The 19,105-nt window shown below is 37.4% G+C and overlaps 2 protein-coding genes across 2 annotated transcripts in view; both read left to right on the top strand.

Moving 5' to 3' along the window:
• Positions 1-816: 816 nt before the first annotated feature.
• Positions 817-19,105, top strand: part of ADSS2 (adenylosuccinate synthase 2) — a 32,342-nt gene continuing 14,053 nt past the window's right edge. Inside the window, exons 1-6 of the mRNA XM_043485631.1 lie at positions 817-1,214; positions 14,521-14,623; positions 15,428-15,496; positions 17,400-17,450; positions 18,347-18,413; positions 18,697-18,804. Of these exons, the coding sequence (XP_043341566.1) occupies positions 1,032-1,214; positions 14,521-14,623; positions 15,428-15,496; positions 17,400-17,450; positions 18,347-18,413; positions 18,697-18,804 (581 nt within the window). The 5' untranslated portion in view covers positions 817-1,031. The remainder of the gene's footprint in view (positions 1,215-14,520; positions 14,624-15,427; positions 15,497-17,399; positions 17,451-18,346; positions 18,414-18,696; positions 18,805-19,105) is intronic.
• LOC122452179 (60S ribosomal protein L37a-like) overlaps positions 5,251-19,105 on the top strand; it is a 29,781-nt gene continuing 15,926 nt past the window's right edge. Inside the window, exons 1-2 of the mRNA XM_043485632.1 lie at positions 5,251-5,256; positions 10,938-10,950. The gene's annotated coding sequence lies outside the window, so the exon portion shown is untranslated. The remainder of the gene's footprint in view (positions 5,257-10,937; positions 10,951-19,105) is intronic.

The following is a 19,105-nucleotide window of genomic DNA, read 5'->3' as shown; positions in this document are numbered from 1 at the left end:
ATGGGAGAAGTCTGGTAGGCTACAGTCCATGGAGTCGCAAAGAGTCGGACACGACTAAGCGACTTTATTTACTTACTTCCGGAAATCTAATGGCAACTGAAACACTAAACACTGCAAAGAGGACCTGGGCTCTGAACTGACCATCTAGGTATCAATTCACTCCTCACTAGAGGTAGTTAACTAACTTTTAAATCCTGTAAAATAAGGATAAGATAGTATTACTTACCTCATATGGTTGTTACTGTATTCTGGCATACACTATAATGACATCGGCATTTAATTCTAATAAGAAGGTATAGGACTATACGTATTCTGTAGATTTTCAGGCCCAATGACCTCTACATTACTGCTTTACATTCGAGTTTGCCCTTTTTTGATGCCCGTTCGCGTCTGTTCTTACTTTCAGACCTTTACTTTCCAATTCTAAACTATAGTATGTTCCAATTTCATCCCATTTGTATTTTGAAGTTCCACCCTTCGTATTTTGTATACACTCTCATTCCTTAATAAAAGCAAATTAAGAAACAACTTAAAAACAAACATTTTTCACAAACTGAAACGTGCAGATGGCAGACACCAAATCACCGGAACACACCACTTCGACCAGAGCGCTGCCGGGAGTTGTAGTCTGACGCACTGGCACGTACCTCCCCGCCTCTCCAGTTTGAAAAGCCCGAGAAAGGGCTGGTGGGCGGGGCGCTGAGGTTGAAGCGCGCTCGAAGCCCCGCCCCCGCCCTTTCCGTTCCGCGTTCGCACTGGAGGGGCGCGCCCGGCCGCGGAAGGGGCGTGGCTTTTTTCTGGGGCGGTGCTGCCGAGCCGGCGTGCGCGGGGAGGTCCTGGTGCCCCTCGGAGAGGGCGGTGGGAGCGCGGGGCGGGCCTGGCGGGAGGGTGGCGACCCGGCCGGCGGGGCGGGGGCGGGCTGGCTCTGGCTCCTTCTTCCTCCGCATGTGGCTGGCGGCCGCAGAGCAGTTCAGTTCGCGCACTCCCAGCTACCCGCGTCCCCTTCGGGCTCTCCTCGTGTCTCCGGAGCCATGGCGTTTGCCGAGACCAACCCGGCGGCATCCTCCTTGCCCAACGGCGACTGCGGCCGCCCCAGGGCGCGGCCTGGAGGGAACCGGGTGACGGTGGTGCTCGGCGCGCAGTGGGGCGACGAAGGCAAGGGGAAGGTGGTGGATCTGCTGGCGCAGGACGCCGACATCGTGTGCCGCTGCCAGGTGAGGCGGCAGGGCTCTGACGGGAAGCCGGCCCCTGAGCTCGGGCCCAGGACTCGCATCCACCGTCCGAAAGAAGGTGTCACCTTGAGGTTCTTTCCTCTTACTATGAGCTGCGGCGACGTGGAGAAATGGCGGGAGGTCGGAGACCCCTGACCTGGGTCTCGGGCTGAGGGCTCATGATGGCTCAGGAGGAAAATGCGGCTTGACTCTGGGAGCCTTTGAGATGCGCGATGCCTGGGGAGTTGCAGTGTTCGGTCTGAGGACCAGTGCTCAAACCCAGGATGGGCCGGGGTGGAGATGGGAGACCGTTCGAGTCTGAGGAGCTACAGCCCGAGGCCTGATGGCGACTCCGGGCAGAGACCCTAGGGGGCCGCAAAATCGTCCCCGTCATCACCCATCCACCCAGGGGATATCAAGTGGGCCGAAACGCCCAAAAATCCAGACTCGCCACTCCCCCACCTGCAGGCCCGAGCTTCCGAGCTTTGCCTCCTCGGGTCCACTTTGTTGACATGAGAACCCACCTCTGGGCTTTAGGGCGGTTTAATGGCCCCGTCTTTTACTGGGTACCCGGTATACTAAGGAAGGTTAATTTTACTTCTTGGTCCTAAAGGTAGGAATCCCAGCTCTTTTACGAGTGAGGCAAGTGAAAGGACACATGTGTCAAATCTAGTATTTAGAAATATTTACATTGTTAACGCTTACACCTAGAGTGAACTTTCGGGAAATGGAATGGTAATATACTTCCTACCGGGAGACACGTGGTTTTCAGTGTAAGCCGCCTTCCTATTTGTCGTTTGCTTTGAAGCAGCCTAGAGGCTAGGCCTTTCTAAAGGCTCATAGGTAACTGTTACGAATTTCAAAATTCGAAATAGTTGAGCAATAAGCCCTTTCAGAACGAATGGTAATGTAATGTCTGAAGTTAACTGCTGTTTAGGTTGCAAGAATGTTTCTTCTTCATGAACTGTGTACATGACATAATATAATAATGCTGTGTGCATTCTAACAAGTTCATAGGCCTGCTTGATTAGAAGTGTTCTACCTAAAACTGAGTACCATTTTGGCAGGCAGAAAAAAGTAATCATAGGTACATCAAAAGTTAAATGGGAAAATCTTGTTTTTTGCATTAGGAAATCCATCCTGCCTGTTTTCTGGGCTAAGATAGCTGTTGCACCAGTTGCTTCTTAGTATTACCAGCACCACTTCTCTTCCAGTCTTCTTTTCTTCCACCTCTCTGGCTACACACACAGGTTACTTCATGACGCTCCTGAAGGTGTTGCCTCACACTGCTGTAGAAGCTGCTTCAGAAGACTGACCATCACCTTCCTTTTCTCTTAAGATTCTATATTGCTGTGCTGTGGCAAAGTCTGGGAATACCTAACTCTTTCTGGGCGGGAGGAGAGGTTGAGACCCCTTTATCTACTTCACTGTCATTTCTGATATCTTTGTTATACAGAAATGGTTGTGGTTTAGTTGCTAAGTCCTGTCCGACTGTTTCAAACCCATGGACTGTAGCCCACTAGGCTCCTTTGTCCATGGGATTCTCCAGGCAAGAATACTCCAGTGGGTCGCCATTTCCTTCTCCAGAGGATCTTCCCAACCCAAGAATCGAACCCAGGTCTCCTGCACTGCAGACAAATTCTTTTATACAGAAACAGCTAACATAAATAACAGAATAAATATATTATAGGTTGTAAGTAGTTTGGGGGGATGTAACCATTTTGTGTTTATTCTAAAAGAGCCTCAATTTTAATAATCACTTTGAAAAGAAGTAGAACTCGCTTGTTGGTTGGAGAGGGATTACCATGTTACTGTAAAAAGTAGTCTTGAAAGAAGTCATAGGCTGATCTGATCTGATGCCCTTGGAAAGTCTGGAGAGAAGTGATTGAGAAGGAGCCAAGTTTGGCTTTAGAATGTTAGCTGAAGATAGAGGAGAAACGTGTGAGCAGACTTGTTAAGCAGACTTGACTCACCTGTAAAATTTTGACTTACTACCTTCCTTATATAATTTTAAAAATTTATATTCTTCTAGTGTTTAAGAACCCAAAGGATTCTTATGTCTTGTTAATGCCAGTAGATAAATAATGAATAGATTTAAGAATATCCATTGTGATTCACTTTGGTAACTGTATTATTTGGTCAGTCCCAGTAAGCTGACATCTCTTAGTGAAGTTCTCCTGACTTATAAAATTGACAGTTATGGATTGTTGAAATTCTTAAGAAGTATGTATAGAGAGCTGGGAAAGGTCAACTTTTGGAAGGACAATTTGGACTAGGCTTGCTCTGTTTGATGATTTAAGTTTTGTGTATTATTGAAAATAATATGCACTTTTTAGAGTTTAATCAGTATATTTTGTCATATTCATGCCATAAACTCAAAATTTTATAGTGTTTCTCCAGAAGTGGTATACTCACAATGCATCTCTAATGGAATCATAAAATAAGGAATTTCTCCCAATAAAAATACAGTTTTTAAAAGAAAAACTGACATTGCATTTAACTGTTTATTTTAAATATAAAATGTCTTTTTGGAAAGAATACGTGCAAAGCTTGTGGCATATTCATCATCATTTTAGATTTGGGATTTATAGGAAGCTATAACTTGTCAGATACTTAAACTTTAGATCCTTAAATAAGTGTGTAGGACTTGCATGGAAGGATGACTTAATTCAATAGGTCTTGTAAGAAAAAGAGAAGAAGTAGTATAGGACCAATTTCTGGCATAGTTCATTCATCTAACAATCTCATAATAAATATCTATAGGGGACCACTTAGCCCCAGAGTTAGCTGACAAAGGCAGGGCTTGTGCTCACAAGGTGTTTATAGTTAGTGGATAACTGTTACTTAGAAAAGTATTGCCAGGGTGGGGATGGAGAAGGGTGTTAGTGTGGGTTTTTCAAAAGGTTAAAATATGGAAATAGGAAGGCCCCTTCCTGGCAACAACACTAAAATAGTTTTATTAGAAGGTCTATTACTGTCCCCTCACCGCAATTCCCTCAAAGTAAATTAGGCTCTATTTTCTTTATTTCGTCGAATAGAAACTACAGAGATTTTGACTATCATACTTTATGTCAGGCCTGAAGCATAGGCTTGTTTATTGTTCTGGTGAAAGTAAAGCTTGGTAGTCTTGTCTATGACAGGCATGAGTTTAGTTGCCTGTAATGGGGTAGCTAGAACAGTATTTCCTTTCTTTGTGTTTTTCCTCAGGGTTTTAATGTTAATATAAAGAGGAAATACTAAGTAAAATTAATTATAAAGGGAAAGTATGTCCTGTCACATGCTGTATGTAAAGTTGGCCATAAAACTAAGCACAGTGAAAAAAATGTTTGTAGCTAGATTCAGGTATCTGTTGAAGGGTCTGAAACCAGTTATTAGCAAGTGATAAAGAAATGCAAAAGATGTACCAGCAGCAACTGAGACTTTCTCCTTGAAATACTCAGAAAGGTTGAGAGATAATTTAAAAGAAAATAACTTCCGTGTTTTTTTAATGCCTTGACCTTATACAGCTAAAATTATCTTCTAAACCACCTCCCATAATTTTGAAGCTGTTGGAGAATTAGCATTTAAGGTAAGCCATTCTTCCAGTTTTATAACAATTGCTGTTTCTTTGTCTCATGTCAGGATTGTTTTCTATATATGGTATTTTCCAAGATTGTACATAAGTGATTACCACTGTGTGTTGTACTTTGTTAAATCTTACTTTCTTGGATTATTGTGCTTTCCCTAATAGAATGCTTTCCAGGTGGCGCTAGTGGCAGGAACCCACCAGCCAATGCAGAGTCGGACACAACTGAAGTGATTTAGTACTATTAGAATGTAGGTTTCTCAGAAAGAGGACTCATTCCCTTTTTGTTTTCTTCCATAGCACCCAGTACTACATGAGGCAGTGTGTGCTTAGTCTCTCAGTTGTGTCCGACTCTTTGCGGCTCCATGGATTGTAGCCCGCTAGGCTCCTCTCTCCATGAGATTCTCCAGGCAAGAATACTGGAGTGAGTTGCCATGCCCTTCTCCAGGGGATCCTTTGCAAGCCTGGGATTGAACCCAGGTCTCCTGCATTGCAGGCAGATTCTTTACAGTCAGCCACTAGGGAAGCCATATGAGGCAGAGAGGAAGTAAATACTCAACAAATATATATTGGGTGACCTGGATCACCCTTAGAAATTTCTTTGAATTCCGTAGGTTAGCCCTTTCCTGTATTATCTTAATACGTGCTCAGTCACTTCAGTCATGTCTGACTGTGACCCTATGAGCAGTAGCCCACAAGGCTCCTCTGTTCATGGGATTCTCCAGGAAAGGGTACTGGAGTGGGTTGCCATGCCCTCCTCTAAAGGATCTTCCCCACCCAGGGACTGAACCCACATCTCCTGTGTCTCCTGCATTGCAGGCGAATTCTTTGCCGCTGAGCCACTGGGGAAGCCTTATTATTTTTAATATATTCCTGGGCAATTTAATTGACCATTGATGTGAGCTTAATGTGGAATCCCCAGCGTTCCTTGGATTAACATTTGTTACATAGTATTTTTAGCTGGTATTAGTTTTTTGTGTTGTACTGTTATGTTCAAAGGCTTTACTCCTTTGATAATTTTTGTGCATTTCCTCAACAAATTTCAGTTGACTGCCATGTGTTCCTAGTAAATAGTTTTTCTTTGCTGAGGGCAGTAGATCTCAAAGTTTGGTCGATGAGGATGTCCCAAGTTGTTCACTGTTTAAGCTTAGAATAGATATTAGAATATCTGTTAGATATTAGAATAGATATTATCGCACTATCTTTATTTTTGAGGCATAAATTTTTAAATTATATGAAATTATCTTCAGTAGTCTGACCAATATTATTCTGTTTCTTTAATTTTGGTGAGAAAGGGTGGATTAGTTTGGTAGTTTTAAGTATCTTTAGGAAAAATTGTTGCCTAGAACAAATCTAGAGTGAACTTGTAAATTGATAATATACTTAATAGCTTACTTAACAGTAATTGGATACAAATCTACATATGTTTTGGGGACTAAATCAGTGTTGACACCAAAGATTAATGTGGATTAGCTACATAACAGTAAGTGAAGATTGGTGATGTTAGAGTACTTTTTATCAGTGGAAAAAGGGATGTTGAGGTATTCAGTATTGTCTGGGGAAAGCATTTGAAAAGAACAGTAAAGTGTGTATACACAGGGAACACAATGTTTTGTAATAACCTATAAGGGGAAAGAATCTGAAGAAAAAGTATATGTGTGTATAACGAATCACTTCACCGTCTACCTGAAACTAACACAACATTGTAAATCAACTATGTGTTGTTGTTCAGTTGCTAAGTTGTGTCCACCTCTTTGTGATCCCATGAACTGCAGCATGCCAGGCTTCCCTGTCCTTCACTATCTCCAGGAGTTTGCTTAAACTCACGTCCATTGAGTCGATGATGCCATCCAACCATCTCATCTTCTGTCACCCCCTACTCCTCGTGCCCTCAATCTTTCCCAGTATCAGGGTCATTTCCAGTGAATCAGCTCTTAGCCTCAGGTGGCCAAAGTATTGGAGTGTTAGCTTCAGCATCAGTCCTTCCAATGAATATTCAGGGTTGAAGATTCCAGCTTGTGATTCATCCAGCCCAGCATTTTGCATGATGTACTCTGCATAGAAGTTAAGTAAACTGGGTGACAGTATACAGCCTTGATGTACTCCTTTCCCAATTTTGAACCAGTCCATTGTTCCATGTCCAGTTCTAACTGTTGCTTCTTGACTTGCATACAGATTTCTCAGGTGGCAGGTAAGGTGGTCTGGTATTCCCATCTCTTTAAGAATTTTCCACCGTTTGTTGTGTGCTTCAATTAAAAAAAACAAAAAGGACAGTTAAAAGAGGACAGTTCCCATGGCTACTCTGGCTCCAAGATGGAATGGTTCTTTACATTGAACCAACTTTTAATTATATTTAATTCAATGTAATAAACTTCCTTTTTAAACAATAGGAGGTCCCATGACATTTTTTAAAATGGGACTTTTGTCTGTATTATGTTTTGAAAACCCGTTTAAAGGAAGGGTTTTATTCATGAGAGAAAATTTTTTTGACTTGAAATCTGCAGTTCAGTGTCAGTGTTTTAAGAAAATATCTCCATAAATGTTTTAATGACTAGAGGAGTTTTTATCTGGCATTTATAAAGAGCTGCATAACATTGGTTTATGCATTTTTTCGTTGCATGTCTGATCCTCCTATCTATGACTGGTCATCTCTGACCCTTCTTAAGTGTGTATATTAGAGCACACACATGCACCTAGAATCTGGAGCTTCTTAATCAGGAATCTGAGATCCTCCAAGTCTATTCCTCTTTTCATTTTCCTCGTGAGTTGTTTTATAATGTAATTTAAGGTACAAAATGCAAGGTTCCTGAGATTTTTGTCTTCCATGTGACACTTAGCTGTGTGTGAAACTGGAAGGTAAATGTAATACTGTAAGGTAAAGCAGATATCTTAAGCCTTTAAGAGATAACTTAGCAGTGCACTTGGATGTCTTTGCTAAAAAGAAATTCAGATACCCTGTATATGTTTTCCTATCTAGCGTGTCTGGTTACTGTTGAATAGTTTAATTTGATCAGCTTACTGCTGGTAACTTAAACCTGCTCTACTTTGGAATCACAAGCTAATTGCAGTTATTTGAGTGTTTTTATAAAAGAACAGTCATCCTTGTTTATAATTCCTTTATTGCTGCGGATTGCTGTGTTTTAGTTTTGGCAAATAGTGACATCAACAACGGGACACAGGCCGGAACAGTCTTTACCAAGAAAAACAGCACAGGTAATGAAGCACCAACTCAAAAAAACTATTAGGTTTCTGAGGAGCTTGAAGACTAGATATGAAGTGGGAACCCTTTTTTGGTTGCTAGAATAGTTCAAAGGCATGGATCTGAGGCATTGCTGCTCTCTGCTGCAATCCACAGTGTTTATTCTGACTTTTTTTTGATTGATGTTCATTTTGAGCTCTATGATTACAGTATAGTATTCATGTATTCAGAGGAACAAGGACAAAGAGAAGACACAGACTATTTTGGAGGCCAAACTAAGTGGCCTGAGTAATGCCTCTGGGCTATGTGCATGAAATTGTTAGCCCTTAGCACTCTTGCTATTAGATAGAAAAGAGACACTATTGTTTCAGGTTTGTAACTGACTGTTTTCCATCTCCTCTCACAGCAGAAACTCACTTAGTTGGAGTGATTTTGGAAAGAGGAAGACCTAGTAGCAAACTAAGTCAAGACTCAGGAGTCACTTTTTGCAGACTAGTGTCATTTCATTCCAGGCTAAGAAAAATTTTTTTCTTTTCCTTTCTTCTTTTCTTTCCTGTCCTGGACCTTCTTAGAAACTAACATATAACAGCATTTCCTGATCCAAACTTTTATTCTAGAGTTGGGCTTGATAGCCTCTGGTTCTGAGGAACTATGGAAAGAAAATTTAAAACACTTGTCTTCTGACTTTCTTAAGTTTAAAATCAAATTGGGAAAAAAGTATACATGAAAACAGTATAAAAGAGCTAAATATTTTTATTTTGAAATATACGATCTAAAACCCCAAGAAACAAACCAACCAGTGGAGCTCCAAAGTGGCTTCATAGTGTGGCAAGTCTCTGAGGAAAATCATAAGTCTATAATGCCTTTTATGATATTTAAGAGAACAGTTACAAAACAACTAAATAATATTATATTATCCCTGTGTCCTCCAGTACCATGTTTTAGAGGTTTATTTTTGACGGCATAGATACTAAAATTTAGAAATTAGTTTTTAATTGAAGAATAGTTGATTTACAGTATTAGTTTTAGGTGTACATAAGTTAATCTTATATTCAGTTATTACTAGTGCAGGATGTGAATTTAGAGAATGGGCTGTATACATACTATCTTGCAATGACTTTGCTTTGTAAATAATTTGGATTCTTTACCAACAATGGTAAAGAGACTGTCTTAAGCAAAATGGAGCTATGTTTAAAGGAAGACCTATGTGGCTAAACCTTGGAGTGGCCTGGCCTTAGGCAGCTCCTTGGATCTCAGCAGGCAGAACTGGCCACCTTTCTCTTCAGGATACTCTGTTAGGTGATAGGCATCTCTTAACTCTCACAATCAAATTCCCGAGAGAAGCTTGATTGGCTCAGGCCTGGATCAGGTTTCCTCCTCTGGATCAATTACTGTGGCCAGAGGGGATGATTACACACTATGATTTATGACGTAAATGGTAAGGGGGAGGGGAGGCAGAGGGACTCAATGTACTGAAGGTATAACTGACCTTCAGTTCGTTTCACATGGGAGGATAAGAAATGAGGAAACAATTCAGGGTTATTCTCATTTGTAAGTTGTTTTCTAATACATTGTAGACCTTTGTTGCTTTTCTGGAGGGAAAATGTTTGGTGTTAAATCGGTTTTTATTGTTTTAACTATAATTAAAATAATGAGACTTAGCTGTGTTGGTTTTTAAACCCTAAATGTATACAAGAAACTTTGCTCTTCATCTTGGAGAACATAGAATTTTAGTTCTGCTCTCCCCCACCTCCATCATAATATTCTAATTTATTCCAGTGAGGTACAGTTTTTTTTTTGTCATTAAGAAGCTTGTTTAATATTTACATTCAATCTTGATGTAAGAATAATGGTCAAAGAAAATCAGTAAAATAAACACCAAATTAGAGGATGTTTTTGTGATTCTGGTGAGTGCTGAGTGGATGATTGGATTTTTTTCCTTTTACATATTCTTCACTTTAATATTGTTAATTTCCTTTTGTTTTGAAGAGGTGGTAGAATGGCTTTATTTTCAAAGAATTGTAGAGTTTTACTTTTCTAAAATTATCATTGTTGTTGTTACTAACTCTTGTCCAACTGTTTTTGACCCTAAGCACACCAGGTTTCCCTGTCCTCCACTATCTCCCGGGGTTTGCTCAAGTTCATGTCCATTGAATCGGTGGTGCTATCTAACCATCTCATTAATTAGTCCATATCAAATAAGTACTAACAGTGTCTAGAACTTTATTGATCACTGTAGGGGAAGCAAAGAAGTATTGAGCCCTTGTATTTAAAGAGTTTATATTCATCATCTTATATCCCCACTGAATTTTACATTTGTTCTTGTTATATAATGTAAGAAAAATATATAAGGCATTATAAACTTATGTTTTTCCTCAAAGAGACTTGCCATGCAATATGCAGCCACTTTTGAGCCCCACTCATTTGTTTAATGGTGTTTTAGATGGTATATTTCAAAATTAAAAATGTTCAAAAGTGAAGACATCTGAGATTCATTAAGAAATATTTTCTCGATTGATATAGTTGATCTGCAAAACAGCATTAATTACTGTTCCACAGCTCCTTGTTTCTATAACAATTGAACATATTCTGTTTTTTTACTTAAGTAGTATAAAATATACAGCTGTGATATTTAGAAGTATTTGTTAAATGCTGCATGAATGAGTGGGATCATAAGTGTTATGGGAATTTAGCAAAGCAACAAGAGGTAGTTACATATAACTATTAATATAAATATGTGGTTAATGTTGTATCTGGGAGGATACTTTTCCAAATTTGCTTTGAGGCATCTGTTAAAAGTAGAACGAGAGATATATTTATCTTCCATCATTTATCTGGCCTTCCCAGCACTAGTTAGGAGAAACATGAAACATAATTAAACATATATGTCCTTGCTACTTATCTAGGTACATACTACAGAGAGTTGCCCATGTGAGAAGCTGTTCCATCGCAAATGTGGGAGTCTGCAGTTCAGAGTACAGTTGGCCCTCCATATCCATGGGTTCTGTATCCAAGGGTTCAACCAACTGTCAATCAAAGATAAATTGGAAAAAAAAAAAAATCCAGAAAGTTCCAAAAAGCAAAACTTGAATTTGCTATGCTGGCCACTGTTTACATAGCATTTATGTTGTATTGGGTATTATAAGTAATCTGGAGATGATTTAAAGTATCCCTGAGGGTTTGCATAAGTTATATGCAAATGTTACACTATACAAGGGATTTAAACACTTGTGGATTTTGGTGTCCCTGGGGGTCCTGGCACCAATCTCCTGTGGATACAGAAGGAGGACTATATCTGCCCTGGTAATGTGATCATGGGTCTTGGTGGTTGGGTGAGACTGGCAATGATAGTTCTATTGAAACCTGTTTATTTTGCTGTCTGCTGCTAACGTGTGACCCCTCCTTGGACCTGTGTTTCAGAACAATTTCCTCAGCACCCAAGAAGAGTTTTGTATATTCCACACAATTTATGGGCTTCCCTGGTGGCTCAGATGGTAAAGAATCTGCCTGCAATGCAGGAGACCTGGGTTTGATACCTAGATTGGGAAGATCCCCTGGAGGAGGGCATGGCAGTCCACTCCAGTATTCTTGCCTGGAGAATCCACATGGACAGAGGAACTACAGTCCATGGGGTTGCAAAGAGTCAGACACGACTGAGGGACTAAGCACATTGCACACAAAATTTATACATATTGTAGGTTGGCATCCAAACAGGTAATTGAAATTTGAAGCTTCATCTGAGGCTTTTTGTGAAATGACCCTATACTAAAAGTTTTATAGTATATAGATTTGTCAAAAAATGCCTTGAGTAGCCCCATCTCATTTCACCTCAGGACTCTTCGGCACAGCAAGTGTTTGAAGATTAGAAGCTTTTACACCCCAACCCTCTTAGGGCACTAGTGACAGACTAACTAATACACACATTTTCTCCCTTAACTCCTCAGCAGGATAATTTAGGGTTATTCTTGGATATATTTAACCATATTTTCCTACGCAATCAATTTGTGGGATTTAAACCACATAGTAATCCTTAATAAGGCATTGGTTATTGAACAATCTTGGTTAATGTTTGAATGAGCAAGCTGTTCATGAAAGTGTGATTTCAAGCCTTTTGCAGCTGAACTTTTCCAGCTGAACCACCACGTGTGTAAACTTGGAAGAGCTCAAAGAATTAAACCAGTATATCACCCTGAAGTCATTTATCACCAGTCACAATGATATGTCTCAAACAAACGTATCAGCTACTATCTTTCCATCATTACGTCCTATCTTAGTAAGATATTATCTAAGAGAGTAGTAGGCTTTGTTATACACAAGAACAACTGAGTTAAAAATTATTTCTCCAAATGACTATATTAGTATATCTTTAAAAACAACTGTGTAAAAAAAATATGTAAAGAGACTTACTTTAAAAGTCTACGTCAAAATTACAAAGTGGTTTGTTTTATATTAAGCAAATGATGAATTAAAAAGAAAACTGGTTCTGCTTAAATAATAACACTTTATTGTTTCAAAGTCACCAGTACTTTATAACAGTTTAATATGAATTCATTAAATTTAGTGTTTTATAACAATTTAGAGTAAATAGTTATAATAACAAATTAACATTTTCCTAAGATTTGAAGAAATTTTAATGAGTTTTCATACTCTGAAAATATTTTTCCTGAAACTTGGGGGAAGTTTCCTAAATCACAAAAAGTTGTGATAAAAAGGCTAATACTGGTATGAGGGATAGAATGATAGAAAAGCCATAAAAACCAAGTAAGAATTTTCCTGTGGGTTATTTAAGAAAGACTAAGATCAATATGTTCTTTTTTTTTTCCAGTATATTCTTTAGTTTATGTAATATATGTTTTAGGATTCTGTCAGAGTTGGTGATAAACTTGCCAAGGGTAAAATAATAAAGTATGTACCAGGAAGTATACTGCAACATTGTTAATAAAGACAAAAGGTTGGAAATAACCCAAATGCCTTTCTGTGGGACCAGTTTAATAAATTTATGTGTCCTAGGTTTTTCTCTTTGCAGGGTTATAGAATGAGCTTCAAGGTTTGTTAAGTAGAAAAGCAATTTGCCCAGGTCTGTATCTTTGCTACTGTTTGCATAGGTGGAATATGCAAATATGTGTGTGTATATGCAGAATTACTCAGGGAAGGACACAGAAAGCTGGTGGTAACGGCAGCCTTGTAGCAGTGAAGGGGAGAGCAGTCATGGGAAGGCTTCACTTTTTACTGTGCGTCCTTCCGTGCCTTTTGTATCCATATGCAGATGTTGCCTACAAATAAGTAAATAGTAAAAAAAAAAAAAAAAAAAAAAATTCACCTGTTCCTTTGACGTATCAAGTGAAGGAGGTATTGCTTAAATCCCTGCTTCTGTCTTCCTGTGTCTTGTCACCTACCTATTATCTGGTAGGCTACAGGCTACCACTGCCAAGTCTTTTTTTTTTCTTTTAAACATACATGACATAACTCTAGTCTTTAAGCAAGGAACCCTTTGTACAATGCAAAACACTGTAAATAAGTATTTGCTTTGTTGAAGATTTTTAAGCAGGACCTATCTTTCTGGCATTTTTGTGAGTTCATGATGACGGTAAAAGTACGTAATTTTGGTAGCCTTGTGATCAAGTTAAACCAGTCATGTCCTGCAGAGTTGTTAAACTTTTTATTTGTTCAGATATATTCCTAGTTTGTTGTTTATTTTTAAATTATTGTTAGTGTTCTGTAGACATTTGAACATAATCAAATTGATTTGTGTCTTTTCCTCATGCTTTTTAAACTTAGAAATTAGAAAAATTGTCTGGTCACTTAATACTGTCTCATTTGTACCTGATTTTTATAATTCAGTTTCACATTTTGTTTCATAGAGTAGAAGTTTCACCATGGATTTGTACTGTGATGCTCAGCTTTAGAATTTCCTTGACCCAGTGTGTTACTTTAGCCAGAGACAAGCAGATTCAAGGAATTGGTCACTAACCAAGCTCACAAGGCTGATTTTAAAATTTAAAAGTTAGTCTTCAGGATAGCTAATAGTTAAGGGAATTGCTTGGGAGATATCCTAGTTGATAAACCCATATAAGAATAATAATTTTAGGTCACAGAGTTGCCTGTCACACTTTTAGGACAATGAGAATTGTGTGAATATTTCTATCAAGTTAGGATAGATTACTTTTTCAATTTTAAGGATATTTTAAAGATCAGTGTCATGGATAATTAAGTAGATTGCTACATGTTCCACATAGTGCCAGAAACAGAATAACAAGCTAATTGTTCCCTGTACTTTTTTCATTTTTTTCTCTCTTTTTAAGACGGGATATGTCTTCCAGAAATCTGAATCCCCCAATTTCTAGATCCCATTAGGAATAATCATTAAAGTAGGGAGAGGAGAGAGGATGACCAGACTGTTGGGAGCCTCGAGAGAACAAGTATTCATGGCCAGTACTGGGGTTGCCTCAAGGACCGTCATTTTAGATCATTAATTCACTTTGGAAGGAGTTATATTGCTTGCCATATTCATTGTTAGGTTTAGTTTTCCCAATCTTGTATTTCAGGGAGGAAATAATGCTGGCCATACAGTTGTTGTAGATTCTGTGGAGTATGACTTTCACCTTTTACCCAGTGGAATAATTAACCCGAATGTTACTGCATTCATTGGTAAGTATGTAAACTGAACTTAGGGATTTTCTTCCCCCAGTTGATAATAGTGTTTATTTTTCATTAAACTTATTTAATCTCTAATCAAATGATTTATTGATTGCTTATTAATCCTGACAATGGTACCTCCTGGAGTATACCTGACTTTGACTGTTTAACACATCTTTTAGCCCTAATACTTTTTGGAATGATTACTTTGCATTTATTTCTTATTGGCATTCTTAACTGTGTAGCAAAGTGTTGGATCATCAAATCAGGTTTCCAAGCACTATGAAGCATAGTAAGAAAAGCGAGAAGTCTATGTTTCATGGATGGATTCTGAATGCTTTTAACATAAGATGCAATCTGACATTTTCTCTTCTAGTCTTTTATCTTTAAAAATGCTAATCACAATCCAGTAACTTGATTTTATGGCCACTGATTGGTTTGAGTTCCCAAGTTGAAACACTGTGATCTGGTTCAGTTTGCCTAAAACTATATAACTGGTTCCTTTCAAAATAACAGTTTCACTTCATTTCAAAGAAATTTCAAAGTTTATTGAGTGTAGTTTTAAGTGTTTTATATTATGTGTATTATGTTCTACTGTGTATTTACATTTTACTACTATTTAAGACTTGGAGTCATTTCTGTGGTAACTCTCTGGTAAATTAGAATGTTCTACTAATCAAAGTGTATCACTCTTTTACTATTCTAGATAAGGGTTATTGTAAATGTCTTTGTTTAAATATCATTATGTATTACAAATATAGATGTTCAAAGTTGGGATTTGTTTATTTGTGTGTATGTGTTTTTTTTTTTTTTAAGGAAATGGTGTGGTGATTCATCTACCTGGATTGTTTGAGGAAGCAGAAAAAAATGTTCAAAAAGGAAAAGGTATGAAAGAATGAGTCTGCTTTGTCTGGTAACCAGCTATTTGTGGTGTTTTTTTTTTTTTTTTGGAAGAGTGGGTAAAGTTTTAAAGGGACTCTCATTCCAGAAAAAAACTTCACATTTTTATCTTCTACTTTAAAATTGCAGGTTATTGTAGGACATAATTTTTATGTCATAATTTTTATTTATTTTAATTTTTATTAAATTTTATTCATTATAATCAGTGTTCTAAACAAAAGACAAGCATAGCAAGTTCATTGTGTAAGTCTTGATTTTTTTACACATTGGTTGTCTGCAAACCTTATCTTTAGGTAGCTAGAATTACTATATGTTGGTGGCAGGACTCTAGGAAGTTCCCAAGCTCATCTTGTCACTTGTGCTTGCTAGCATCCTCTTCTGCACAAACCAAAATTAGCTTAAGGCAGTTTCAGGAAGCCACTGTAGCCCATTTTGTACACCATTAGCCTCATTTCCTAGAGGATCTGGAAGTCCCTTGGTTACCACAACCCAGGACAAAATAGGGTTGTTTAGATCCCTCCCTCCAAGTGAAGGAGACACTTCTTTGCAGTGTATCCACTTCCAGGTTTAAAAAATAACTTGATTTCCTGCCTTCTCTAATCTTTTCTGGAGTTTTGGAAGTCTATTTACATTCAATTTGGCTGCCTTTCTAGGGTTTGAGGGGACTGTGACAATACAAATAAAACATAATTGAGAAAAATCATTAGTAATTTGAGTAATAATGAGTAATTTCCCCTTAACTCATATTTAATTTACTAAGTCCTATTAAATTTTTAAAGTTTATCTTTCATGCATAAAAATAGCAGTCCATCCATCCTTAAGTGTTCCTGACAACTAAATCTGACTTAAGAGAATCCTGTCTTGCTTCTGTCTCTAGTCTTCGCTGAAATGTTACCTGTTTGTTGTGTCTGCTTTCTTTAATTGGTCAGGTTGAGGTTCCCATGCTACTCTCCATTGTTCTTCATCCCCCTTACAGTTTTGCCCTACTCTTTTTCCTTCTGCCCTACCTAACCTAGCTGACTCCACCTTGCTGAATTTCTTTGTAATATTTACTTTATAATAATGCCTAAGCTAACTTTAGAATACATATGTGTTTACATGTCAACAACTATGGGGGGGGCTTAATGTCATCTTTATAAGGAATATTTTTAAGACAAATCTTTGAATATTGTCAAAAGTAATTTTTTAATATTCAAGTACTAATTTTGAAAATTAGTATCTGGTGGCTTATCCTTAGAATACATATAACCCAAGGTTCTGTCTTTAAAGAAAAATATTTAAATTCATTTATTTATTCATTCAACAGTGATTTTCTTTGAACATTGGATGCCAGACCCAGTGCTATGAAAACTCATGACCTCTACTCTCAAGCATTCCCACTTAAATGGGAAGATACATAGATCTTCTTATAATTCAGTGTGATAAGTGCAGTAATTGATAGTACTTTGGAAGAATAGTGAGAGCATTTTATTATTTTGTTTAATCACATTTTTTGTAATTGTCTTGGGAAAGGGCACCATTCCCAAAATTAATTCCCTCTTCTCAAAATTCTCCCCATGCTCTGCTCCTCACTCCCCACTGCTGACAAAATAATATTTTGTACCATTTGTGTTTTTGGATGCTTAAAAGTATTTTATGTGGCTATGGCTGGCTTGAATTTGGAGCAGCTTAGAGCAAAACATTTAGAAAGATAGAATTTGTGAATGAGTTTATATAATGATAGATGAGAAAGTTCTTGTTAAACATATTTCCTATGCAGAAGAAAAGATACTAAAATGATTACTTCAGTGAAAAACACTTTTAAACATTGTATTTCTAAGGAAATTAAGATTTAAAAATTATTATACAAATGTTCAATTAAGCATGTCTATTCTTCCTTTCCTTCTAGGTCTGGAAGGCTGGGAGAAAAGGCTTATCATATCTGACAGAGCTCATATTGGTAAGGGGGATATGGTGCATTTATATATAACCATGTTTTTATCAGAAACATATGAAAGTGTTTAATAGATGATTTGATCTTTAATTTTATTGAAAACTAAGTAGGATGAATTGTTAACAATTGAGTTCAAGTACATGAAATATTATTAATTTTTTTCTTCTGTTTCTGATAAGGACTAGGTTAAGATTACCTATTTCTAAAGAATTAGCCAATCAAATGAATAAGCAGTGTTTCAAGAGGCTTTGCTACTTCTCTTTGAAAATAAGCCATGTTAAAATACAAAGAGCATTTATTTGCACATATTATTAACCTATTTATATCTTTATATTTATGGCTCGTTTATTGTCAACAAGTATATTGGGACCTTGCTTTTTATTCATTGTGATAATGTTCCTTTTAATTGGAGTATTTAAACTATTTACTTTTAGTATAGTTAATTAGTGGTATGGTTGAATTTATATTTACTCTTTGTTTTCTATTTGTTCTTTGTCTTTTTTCTTCTTTCCTGATTTCTCTGGGATATGATTTTTTTTAATATTATCTCCACTATTAGCTTATGAGGAAGAGAAGAGGGAGATGATCAACATAACCCCCAAATTTCTAGAGTCTAAAACATGCAGAGAATGTCTTAGTAAATTGAGCTTTATAGAATTGTAGGGTAGGGTATTCCAAAATTACTGTCTTAAGGGCTCATTTGTAAAAATATGATAGATTGCAATAAATAGGAATGAATGATCAGGTATATTTTCATAATAATATACCAGTTAGGATTGTATTTGTCATAAAGAAGCTAGGCTGAAGGGATTTGTAACTTAAGTAATTTAAAACAAAATACATTTTGCTTTCCTACATTACTTTTGATTCATTAACAGCTGATTTTGTTTTTTCTCCCTCAGTATTTGATTTTCATCAAGCAGCTGATGGTATCCAGGAACAACAGAGACAAGAACAAGCAGGAAAAAAGTATGTTGTGTTTTTTGTGGGTTTTTGTGGGTGGATGTGTGTGTGCAGTTTTAAGCATATCTAGTGTTTTTTTGTTTCAATTCTAGGCCAGAAGTTTAAGAAAAATAGCTATTAGACTATCCTGTTTAGATTTCAGAGAAAATCAGTAAGATCATGAAAATAAACATAAAGAAAATAGCATAAACAGAAAACACTCATAGTAACTTAATTCTTTGTGGTCAACTGACCTTAAGAACTGGATCTTTCTTTTCTAACTCAGAGCTTGTTTTGATCTATTTTTAAGTTTGGGTACCACAAAAAAGGGCATTGGCCCAGTTTATTCTTCCAAAGCTGCTCGGAGTGGACTCAGGATGTGCGATCTTGTTTCTGACTTTGATGGCTTCTCTGAGAGGTAACTATCTTGTATTTTGAAATGGAAAGAGCAAATGGATTTTTAGAATTTTTAAAACTCAATGTGCAAATTGATAAAAATCTGTATTCTAGTTGATTCGTGGTGGTTGGCTTTTTCATTTCTTATGAAATACTAAAGTTATTTTGTATTACATTTGAATTGGTCCTTAATTTGAGATTAACTTCATGAAAATAACATGATGTCGATATCATATGAGTACCCCCAGAAAGACAAAGCCAAAATTATATTTAAGGATTGGGATTTAGAATGCTTTACTGAGATATAGACATGTTTCTGGGGG

Source organism: Cervus canadensis, chromosome 13, assembly GCF_019320065.1.
Source record: "Cervus canadensis isolate Bull #8, Minnesota chromosome 13, ASM1932006v1, whole genome shotgun sequence".
NCBI lineage: Eukaryota > Metazoa > Chordata > Mammalia > Artiodactyla > Cervidae > Cervus > Cervus canadensis.
This window is presented reverse-complemented; position numbering and strand designations above follow the sequence as displayed.